The sequence below is a fragment of the Vombatus ursinus genome, unplaced genomic scaffold (assembly GCF_900497805.2).
Source record: "Vombatus ursinus unplaced genomic scaffold, bare-nosed wombat genome assembly UNPS02014863.1, whole genome shotgun sequence".
Lineage (NCBI taxonomy): Eukaryota > Metazoa > Chordata > Mammalia > Diprotodontia > Vombatidae > Vombatus > Vombatus ursinus.
In genome coordinates, this window is record NW_020954641.1 from 32,761,064 (window position 1) to 32,772,291 (window position 11,228).

At 48.1% G+C, this 11,228-nt stretch overlaps 1 protein-coding gene across 3 annotated transcripts in view; it reads left to right on the top strand.

Moving 5' to 3' along the window:
• The window catches only part of PDGFRB (platelet derived growth factor receptor beta), a 67,531-nt gene extending 57,030 nt beyond the window's left edge, over window positions 1-10,501 (top strand). For all 3 annotated transcript variants that reach the window (XM_027841709.1, XM_027841711.1, XM_027841710.1), the window contains exons 19-23: window positions 4,469-4,580; window positions 5,475-5,574; window positions 5,698-5,803; window positions 7,361-7,593; window positions 8,148-10,501. In XM_027841709.1, the coding sequence (XP_027697510.1) occupies window positions 4,469-4,580; window positions 5,475-5,574; window positions 5,698-5,803; window positions 7,361-7,593; window positions 8,148-8,358 (762 nt within the window). In that variant the 3' untranslated portion in view covers window positions 8,359-10,501. The remainder of the gene's footprint in view (window positions 1-4,468; window positions 4,581-5,474; window positions 5,575-5,697; window positions 5,804-7,360; window positions 7,594-8,147) is intronic.
• Window positions 10,502-11,228: the final 727 nt, after the last annotated feature.

An 11,228-nucleotide genomic window follows, 5' to 3' on the forward strand; every position in this document is an offset into this window, starting at 1 on the left:
AGAGAAAAAGAGACAGACAGAGAGACAGGGAAAGGAGAAAGAGAGGAGAGAAAGAAGAGAGAGAGAGCATTTAGTGTTCCAAACACTGTACTAAGTGCTGGTGATACAAATACAAGCTCACAAGACAATCTTTGCCCTCAAGGAGCTTACATTCTAATTGAGGAAGACAACAGATTAAAGGAAGCTGGAAAGGGAGGGAGGGGTATGCTTCCATGGCATGGTATGGAGATGGCCAGCAAGTGAAGTGGAGGCCTGGTTTCATACAAGATGAAGTGAAAGCTCACCTGTCGAGCCCAGTGTTCCAGGGGCAGAGTCCAAAGTTGGGGGGGGGAGGGCAGGAAGAGAGATGAAGATGGTAGCCAGTGTGTTGGGTCAGTCTCCTTCACTTGCAATAATGGAGACTCTTGGACATGGGACCATTTGTCTTGGCTCCCTAGTTCTGCTAAGCAGGGCATTATTTCTTGTGTTCTCCAGATTTCTCTTCATGGAGAGGGAACAACAGTAAAGACAATCCCCAAAATGTGCAGGCTTAGTTTGAGAATACACTATGAAATCTGTCTGTGTCCCTATCCTCCACCCCAGGCAAAGGGGTCTCCCTAGTTCATACTGGCTGAAATTAATGGTGTTAATAAATGGAGGTAATACCTGCCTTCCCCCTCCCTCACAGGGATGTGGATTTCATGTGAGAAAATGTATATAAAGTCCCTATCAATGTCTGCTAATATATTTGAATCCCAGGCTGGAAAGGGATGGGCTTTCTTGTAGCTGAGCACCTATCAAGCCTGATCTTAAGTTTTCTTCCATTTATTTCCTGACTTTCTTGCTGAGAGGCTTGGGGGCGAGACACCCCCTTCTACATCTCTCTGCAGCTGTTACTGCTCCATTCCTGGCCTCTTTCCCCTGAATCATCAGAAGCAGAGGGTGGAGTTTCCAAAAGAGCTAAGAAAAAGAAGGGAAAATACAGAAATTTGCAAAATTCAGAACTCACGAGCTACAGAACATGAAGATCTTATCCTAAAATACCCTTAGCCTGTCCATGGAAGTCAGGCCAGCTTTCTGGGCAACAGAGTGAAAAACAGCATTGGCCCAGTCCCTGTGTGACCCTGGGCAAGTTACTTAACCTCTCCCTTCTCCTGGGCCCCATCTATATGTGGGACCAGATGGTCTCTGACATCCCATATAACTCTGGAGGGCGAGTTCTTGATCTTCTATGCGTCCTGGACCCTTTTGTAGTCTGGTGAAACCTATGGAGTCCTTCTCAGAAAAATATTTTTAAATGAATAAAATAAAACACAGAAGATTACAAAGGAAATTAATTACATTGAAATAGAGCCCTCAAGATATTTTTTTAAATCACAGGTTAAGAATCCCTGATTTGCTTAGATGATCCTATGATGCTACTTAAAGAACTTTGAGTAACTCGCTTCCCCTTTCTGGGCCTCAGTTTCTTCCTCTGTCAAATGAGGAACTAGATGTTTGTGAAGGCCAGTTGCAACTCTAAATCCTTTGGTCACTTTCCATCTACTTCCAGTCTTGTTCTGGTCCCATTCAGTGGCTGTTGCCATGAAGTCTAGGGTAAAAGACCTGGTTTGCTTCCTCATAGTTCCTGGAGTATACACAGGAGTTGTTAAGTTCATAGAAAGAAAGAAGGAAAGAAAGAAAGAAAGACAGAAATAAAGAAAGAAAGAAAGGAAGGAAGGAAGGAAGGAAGGAAGAAAGAAAGAAAGAAAGAAAGAAAGAAAGAAAGAAAGAAAGAAAGAAAGAAAGAAAGAAAGAAAGGGAGGGAGGGAGAAAAGAAGAATACAGAAAGAAAGAAAAAGAAATTAAAAGACCTGATATCCCCTCTCAATCCTCACCCAGTCTGAACCGACTCTCTGTTCCTTTTCAATTTCATACTGATGTCTTTTCTGGGCCCTCCCCAGAACCTAACTAGGGTGAGGATCAGGCCTTTGTAAGAGGGCAGAAAAGAGGGCTCTGATTGGCACTTGTTGTCTTTTAGTACTTAAAACAATAGAGTTCAGCACTTACTGAACAAGTATAAACAGTTAAAACAGGAAAGGATGAGATGACCAGCTAGATGATGATGAATTTCCTCCCCCTTCTATCAAACCAGAGGAGGTTTCCCTCCAAGCCCCACCACTCCACCCATACAGCCACCTCTCACTATGATAGTGTTCAAGGACATGCTTCACGCTATTTGTTAGTTATCTGGGGGATGTGGGGGAAGGAGGAAGGGAGAGGGGAGAGCACAATTTGTTTTTCACCTTTGCAAAAGCTCCACTTCTGCCCCAGGTTCAAATGAGTCACAGCTGTATCCCCTACCACCACCAGGGATCTACCCTCTCCCACCCCATTCACCACAAAACACTTAGACAATGTGGAGTGCCTCGCGTACAATAACAGGCATACACAATTTTCTCCAACCAATCGCCTTCCTCACACATGGTGTACGGGTCTGTGCCCACCCACTGCCCTGTGCCAGGTGGCATGGAGGCAACCCAGAGAGACATTCGATTCAGTTAAACATGGTCCTTCAGTAGCCCCCATCCATACCGTAAATTTGGCAATGGTGGGCCTGTGTAAGACTCTATGCTCTAAAGCAGATTTCCTCTCAGGGAGAAAGACTAGGGCAGGACCCTGCCCCAGCTCAGCCACTGACCACTGCTGCCATCTTGAACCGCAAGCCCCAGCTGTCTAGCCTGGGGCTTTTCCCATCAGTCTTCAGGATGGGGTTTACCATTCTCTCCCAACAGGAAATGAAACCTCAGCCCTTTGCAATGCTCCAGGCAAGGCTAATTTCAGCACTGAGTTGCTTAAGGGGATCTGCTTCCCACCAACATATGGGTTTCTGGAGCTTAGTTTTAGGGAAACCTCATAGGTGGGTGAAGGGAGATGAGGGTGATAATGACAACAACAACAACTACAATGATAGCAATACCATTTTATGGTGCCTTAAAGTTTGCAAATTACTTTATATATATATATAAAAATTTCATTTGCTATTTACAACAACCCTGAAGGTAGGTGCTATTGTTAGCCTCATTTTATAGATTAGGAAACTGAGGCTAAGAGGTTATACACACACAGGTGACCCTGTACTCAGGGTCACACAGCTAGTAAGTGCCAGAAACAGGATTTAAACTCAAGTTTCCCTTACTCTTAGTCAGCTCTATGATTGCAGCGGCAGTAGAGGTCAGTCTCTGACCCCCCACATCGTGCTCAAATCTTGGTGGTGCAAAGTAGATTCTCATCCCTGACATCAAACCCATTACCCCTTAACTTTTCTCCCCATGGGGGCTGTCTCCACAAGGAGGCCAAAGCCAGAATGTGGCCTTAAAAGAGCTCTCTCTATCCCTCTCAGGAATATCCCTATCAGGTGGCTAAGGGCACAGAAGGATTTCCTAGGCTAGCCCAAGCCTGAAGTTAGGGTACAGAACTGGTTGGGCATCTATAGTCTCAAGGAGAGCTCACTTGGGAGGTCAATACTGGAAATGCAAGCAACAAGCATTAATTAAGTGCTATATGTCACGCACTGTGCTAGGTTCTGGGGATACAAAAGCAGAAAAGATATAGTCTCTGATCTCAGGGACTTTCCAGTCTATCAGGAGAGACAACGCATACATATAGAAACACATGCATGACATATGCAAAACACAAGAGTAATCAGGCATTCTGTGGAGGTCTTTGGCAGGCACTCCTCTGTGGGATGATATTCTGAGTCCCACGACCTGTTCCAGGAAGAGGGTGGGAAACTTTAAGCCTGTAACGCAAGAAAGGGCTCCTACCCAGGACGGAGGTGTCTCCATATTTTAGAAACCTAAGGAACTAGTCCCTGAAAAAGCATCTAGTCATTTGCCTGGTGGCCTGGAAAAGGGTCAGAGAGGAAGGACAGTAACCTCCAGCCTCTGATTTTGTGTTGGCTTCAAACTCAAGGTAAGTCCTCAGTCCAGCAGAGGCCTTTTAATTCTTGAATTAGCTGAGACTCTGTGGTTGGAGTTGTCCAGGCTTTGAGTAATGTCTTCATGTCTGAGAGTGATCATGATCTGTAGCTATCACTTTCCATATGGATTGGAGGCAGCACAGTACAGTGGAAAGAGCTCTGGATTTGGCATCAAAAGACCTAAGCTAGAATCCCACTCTGTTACCAGCATCACTTGTGTGACCTAGAATGACTCAGTTCCTTCCTCAGTTTCTTCATCTGTAAAATGAGGAGATTGAACTAGATGACTTCTGAGAGTCCATTCCGGGTGTATGATTCTATGAACTGTGACTATTCTGTCTGAAAATGTTTGGCACCTCTTTCCCAGGCTTCTGGCTTAGACGGTAAGGAGCTGTCCTTACCTACAGTGAAGACGAAGAAGGGTCTCCTTGAAAGCAGTGCCTCTCTGGCTTCTGTTGGGTAGAATCTAGACTTGTGGGGTAGGTGGAGCCCTCTTCCATATTAACCGGATCTCTTGTTGCCTCCTAGACTTTCCTGCCCCTGAAGTGGATGGCTCCAGAGAGCATCTTCAACAGCCTGTACACCACCCTGAGCGATGTGTGGTCCTTTGGCATCCTTTTGTGGGAGATCTTCACCCTGGGTATGGGCTCTGCCTGCCCATCACTTCCCTGGAGTGTCCCCTGTGACCTTTCCTTTGCCATACCCTTACCACAAGGGCAAGGGACCTGCCTTTGACTCTAGCCTTGGTCCTCCCTTACAGGGGGGTATCTGACCTTTTTCCAGAGAGTTTCCTCATTCCCATCTTATGTTCCCCAGTGCATCCTTGTTTGCATATCTCCAACCTTCCCCCACTTTCTGAAGGGCACACATTTGTCCAGGATATTGGGGGAGGTACACCCAGGGTTATGAGATGTGATTTCTCCTAACCTGTTCCAGAAAAGAAAGTACCTTCTACTCCATTAGCTTGAAGAAGAGAAGGTTCTGAGGGGACATGACTCCAGTTTTCTAATACCTAAAAAGCTGTCATAGGGGCAGCTAGGTGGCGCAGTGGATAGAGGACCAGGAGGGCCTGAGTTCAAATCCAGCCTCAGACACTTGACACTTATTAGCTGTGTGACCCTGGGCAAGTCACTTCGCCCCGATTGTGTCACCAAAAAGCCAATAAAAGAAACCAAACTGTCATGTGGAAGAGATTAAATTTGCTGGTAATAATGCCCAGAAGACAGAATGAGAACCAGTGGGAGGAAGTCCCAGGGAGCTGATTTCAGGTCAGGGTAAAGGAGAACTTCCTAACTTACCAGTAATGGAGCAGGTTACCTCCTTAAATATTGAGTTACCCCCTTAAATATTAAATTAAATCACTTAATCTCTCTGGGTCTCAGTTTTTTCCATCTGTAAAATAAAGGGGTTGTTTTAGGTAATCGCTAAGGTTCTTTACGACTCTCAATTCCATGCTACTAGAATACCTCTCAGGCATTTCCCAGCTCAGTGCCCTGCAAATCTATGATTCTGTGATTCTTTGTGTCCCTGGCAGGTGGCACCCCGTACCCAGAGTTGCCCATGAATGAGCAGTTCTACAATGCCATCAAGCGTGGTTACCGCATGGCCAAGCCCACCCATGCCTCAGAAGAGATGTGAGTGTGACCTAAGGAACTCAGGACCCCCAACTCTGCCTCCACCCCCTTTCTAACCCCGGCTTTTGATCCAAGGGGAAATGCAGATTCCAAGTCCCTCAAACTCTCTTCTTTTCCCCTCAGCTATGAAATCATGCAGAAGTGTTGGGAGGAGAAATTCGAGATTCGACCCTCCTTCTCTCAGCTGGTCATTCTGATGGAGGGCCTCCTGGGGGAGGGCTACAAGAAGGTAAATTGTGACCGTTGGCCTTGTCACTCATTCTTTCAGAAGAAGGAGACAGCACTTTCAGCTTGAGGTGGGGATGTGGAGAAGGGGAACCAGGGAAAGCTAACTGGAAGAGAGTGATCTCACACCCAAGCTGGGCTTTATAACCTTATATAAAGGTATATACAACTGGGAGGAGCACCAGACTTATTTTTGCCCTGGGTTCCCTAAAGTCCTTATCAGATTGCCAAATCTGACTCCCAAACTAAATGTTGTCACCTTTTCTCCATGGTACAGTACAGGTCAGTATTCATTAAACTGCCATCTGTGTGCAAGACAATATTCTGTACATCAGTGATACAAAGATTAAAAACAAAACCATCTCTGCCCTCAAGGAACTTAGGGGATGAAATAAGAGCTAATTAAGCACATGGTAATTTGAGGAGAGAAAGAACATTAACAACAGTGTCTGGCACATAGTAGGCACTTTAATAGATGTTTATTGATTTGGATTATTTTATTAGATTGAGAAAGCTTTGGGAGGTGGCATTGGAGTTAAGCCAGGCAGAGAAAAAGATAAGAATTGTGAAAAGTAAAGTTGAAGAGAGATTGAATATGTGCAAGGCAGGGAGGATGGCTTGACAAGAGATGGAAAGAGACCATGAGCCAGTTGGATTGTAACATAAATGGAAGTGTAAGAGAATAATGTGAGGTGGGGGTGGCAGTAGAAGGCTGGGAAGGCAGGCAGGAAGCAGACTGTGGCTTCAGCCCCATCCTCTGCAGGTTGGGGCTCCAGGGAGCAACTCCTGGGTTCCTATACCCTCTCATTGTAAGCTGTACCTGGCTTGACTGCTTGCTCACCCCTCCCTACTTGTATCACTGCCTAAGACAACTTCCCCCACTCTGCACCCCCAAATACACCATAGCCTAATGTCCTATGGCTGCCAGTAAGTCTGGTTTATCCTTGAGAACTTACAGATTCACTTCCCCTCCCAAGATCTCTCTTTCCTCCTCTGTGAAAGAAGAGTTAGACCAGAGGTTATAGATAGAGGTCCCTTCTGGCTCTGATATCCTGTGATTCTGTGTCTCTAGAAAAGAGTTGAGAGAATCTGACTTTTTCCCCTGTGCCTCACTAAGCAGTTGTGTAGATGGAGGCAAAATGGGTGTGAGATGCGATGCTCAGCATCAGGGAAGCAGCCTGGGTCAGGCCAATCTCTCCAACAAGGCTGAAGGATTAATGAAGCTCCTCCTGTCTCCACCCCCACTTTTGCTTCCATTTCACAGCGAGGGAGGCCTTACCATGGTGGAGGCAGGAATGTAAGTCATATGTCTCCAACTGTGGCTATTTTGGAGATTCTAATCTCACTGAGTACTGGGTAGGGTATGGCTGGACTCTGATCTGTGCCTTCGCCGTCCCTGAAAAAAAATAAAATGAGACATGGGTGAGAAGCAGAAATGATTTGAAGCGCAGTTATTAGAATCACAGCACATAGAATGTTGAGGCTAGAAAGAGCAAAGTTTGTTGGCGCTCCAGCCGATGCCATCCCACTTACCTTCCCCCATCTTTCCCCTTGTGAACAGAAGTACCAGCAAGTAGATGAAGAATTTCTGAGGAGTGACCACCCAGCCATTCTGCGAACCCGAGCCCAGCTCCCTGCATTTGGTGGCCCGAGGGGTCCCCTCGACACCAGCTCTGTCCTCTATACGGCTGTGCAGCAGAATGAGGGGGACAATGATTACATCATCCCCCTGCCAGACCCTAAGCCTGAAGGACCCGATGTGGCCCCCCTGGAGAGTTCCCACAGCTTTGCCAGGTAAGCGGAGCATGCCTTATCGGTCAATTGTCTCCAGCAAGGAAGTTCTAGCCTCATCGTAGTGTGTCCATCCTGAGCTTCCATTATGGTCAGAATCCTGATTAGGCAGAGCAGAAGGATACAAACAAAATGGTAGTGGAGACCAGGAAGAAAGAGACACTAGGCAGCTAATCATGTTGGTTTTCAAAGCCCACCCCCAACCACATGATCCTTTCTTATGCTCTAGAATAATGAAAGTTTGTCTAGGTAATGGTTCACATGAAAAGGACCTGGGTTTCCTAGGGACCTCAAGCTCAGTATGAGTCATCTGGGGGAACATAGCATCCCCAATGAGCTAATCTGATCTTAGCCTGCCTGAAGAGAAGCAAAGGGTCCCAAACAAAGGCGATAATCATCCTGCAATCCTCTGCTCTTATTAGATTCCATCTGGAGTATCATGTAAGCATCATGTTTTAGGAAGAATATTGACAGGCAGGAGCATTCCAGGGGAGGGCAGGTCCAGAGCCACCATACTTCCCCACACTGGTCCTTTACTATCCTCGATTTCCTTCTAGCTCTACCCTGAATGAAGCCAACACATCATCCACCATCTCCTGTGATAGCCCCCTGGAGCTACAAGAGGAACTAGAACCCGAGTCAGAGGAGCCAGAGCTGGGGCCAGAGCCAGAGCTGGGGCCAGAGCGAGAGCCAGAGCCACAGCTGGAGCCAGAGCCGGAGCCCAGGCCAGGCCTGGGTCACCAGGAAGTGGAGGATAGCTTCCTGTAGCTGGGCTCACCCAGGACGAGAGCAGGCACTCCCACCCCTGCCTCTGCTCTAAGGACTCTCCTCTCTATTTCCCCTTCCCAGATGAGTGCTGGCCTCCCCCGTGGGTGAAGAGGGGAGGTGATGGCTGGCCCTTTCATTATGGGATAGAAGACTTCTAGCCCACATGTGGCAGGTACTGGTCTGCCTCAATGAGGAGTCCCCTGGGCTCTTTCCCAGCCAAGAATCTTCCCTTGGGAAGAGGTTAAGGCAAAGGACATTTTGCAGAGACTCCGGTATTGAATGTGGCTGCCTGGTCCCCTGACCCTCCTAGTTCAACCAACCCCAGCCTCTGCCTGAGACAGGGATTTCCTGGGCAAATTAGGGGATTTTTAATCCTGTTGAGGGAACGGGGAGGGGCACTGATGAACACTACTCAATGCTCAGAATATAGAGGAAGGTGTGGGCATCCACAGGCTGAGTAGCCTATCTCTCCAGACCACACCTGCCTCCAGCTTTCAGACTTACCCAGGAATGGAGCCACATGGTGGTCAAGCCTTGACCAGGCTCCTAACAACTGTGCCTTCTGCCTGAGTCACCGGGTGGCTGAGGTCTCTGCTTGCATTGAGACTGTCTGCTTCTTGGGGAGAAGGGAGGGAAGAGAAGGGTCCCTCCAGACTTTGGCCCCTTGTGGAAGAGAGAGGGGCAGAGGACATGGGATCCTAGTATGAATATTATTCTGTGTGCTCCCCTGCTCAGCTCCCAAAGATTGGTCATCGCCAGGATCTCACCTTTCCCAGAGGCTTGGTTGTATAGGCACCCACAAAAGTCTCTTCTCCCTGGAAGAGAAGAAAGGTACACGAGAAACATACAATCGAGCTTGAACTCCTCCCCTTGAGTCCTCCTGCCCCCATGCCAGCTGGACTGGCCACACCTTTGTATTTTTCCTTTGCATTTGGCTGAGGGTCTATAGAAGGGGGTTGTCTTCCCACTCTTTGGCTTCTTGTTTCCCCTCGTCTGGGGACCCTTGTCTGTCCCTGCTCAACCCCAGCCCTCCACCATCACCATGGGGTGGTAATTCAAAGTAGGGCCGATGGGTGGAAGTTTCAGGAAAGATCTGAGCTCAATCCAAGGAAGAATTTAATGCTCAAAGCTGTCCCACAATGGAGCAGGCTGCCTCAGGGGGTCCTTGTCTTCTGATCACTGGAGGTGTTGGGGATAGACTGGAAGACCATCCAACAGAAAAGCTGTAAAGAGGATCCCTGCAGGGGATGGGAGGTTGGACTAGGTGATTTCCAGATTTAAAGATTCCTTCCAGTAGGTCACTGAACTAAGGGGTCCTTAGCAGAGCCAAGTTTGTGAAGCTGTTTTCTCCTCCACCCAGCTAGGACCCGGGGAAAACCTTGGGGCCTGGGCAGTCAAGATGGGGATGCCATCACCCACTTCTGATGCTTACTACCTAGTTTACCTTGGACAAGTCATTTAGCTTCCTTTTGCCTCAATTTCCTCCTCTGTAAAATGAGAGATGGCCTGTGAAGACTGTTCCAACTCTCATGCAGGATGATTCTGGATGATCCCCCTACATACATCTGCCCCATGTACTTGGACAGAGGTAGAGCCTCCCATCCAGTGAAGTGGCCTCCTGTTCACCTGCCTCTAGTTCCCCTGTCCATATAACTGGGTGATGTCCTCAATTACCTCCATCCACTTACAGGGAATAGAGGCTACATTTGGGGCTGAAGTTAGGAACTATTGTCCTATGTGGCTTTTCTCCCAACATCTCATGCCTTCCTTTAGCCGTGCAGAGCAGATTCTGGCTTCCCCATTTCTCAGGCTAGTTGGGGGTCCTGAGCTTGGAAAGCCCCAACACCATGCAAACAAAAGGTGGGGGACTTCCACTGTATCTGACCCCTCTGAGGGCATTTGACAGATGGGCATGTGCTCTCTCCTATGCACAGAATGGTTTAGCTTCATCCAGGCTCATGTGGAGGGAGGGGATATAACATGAACCAGGGATTAGGGGCTGGGGAACCCCATGACTTTGCCTGCTTCCCTGACTCCTGGAGTCCACTCTTTGGCTAGCCTGCTTACTATCCTCTCTTGGCCAAGGCTTCTTTTGGAACTGGAAAGTTCATGTCTACACTAGGAAATATATTTCAAGACCATCTGACTGCTCCGTCCTGGACTCTTTCCTCTCCTCCCCCATGATCCTGTTCAGTGGAGGCTCCCTGTGTGTTGGGGCCTGAATGGAACCTGCTTCGTCGATTGTTTGGCTTTTAATCTATGAGCACAGAGGCAAGGATCAATTTGCCCATTCCTTCTCCCCCACCAACCCCGTGCACATATAGTGTAGTGGAAATGCTGGGATAAGTGGGTTTGGGTTTCCCTGGCCTTCATGGCTAATGGTGAAGGATCTGACTGAGACAACCCAAAGGGCTCAGCCCATTGGGCAGTGACTGGCCCATTAAGCTCAAAGCCCATTGGTCCGGCATTACCTGGCATGGATTCACAGGGAACTCTATTTCCCACACCCTCAGCTCCCCAGTGCCCCTTCTTGCTCCCGCTCCCACTCATGCTAAACCTAGACCAAGGGGACTTTTAAAGCCAGAGCTTCTCTAACAGAGGGTGGATCCCCACTGACTAGACTGGAGATAGGGGCCAGGCCCAGCTAAGGCACAACAGTTGCCCTCTGAGTGTGGATTAAACAGTGGTTAGGGAGTAGGGGCAGAGACAGGGTAGGTAAGCAGGATATAAGTAGCTGATGTGGCTGGATATGCCAGCACATGGGCACATGCACATAGGCATCCCCTCTTTCTCCTCCTCCTTCTAGGCTTCCCCCACCCAAACCAGTCTTCCAGAGGACCCCTTAGAGATGCTTAGGCAAGGAGTAGCCC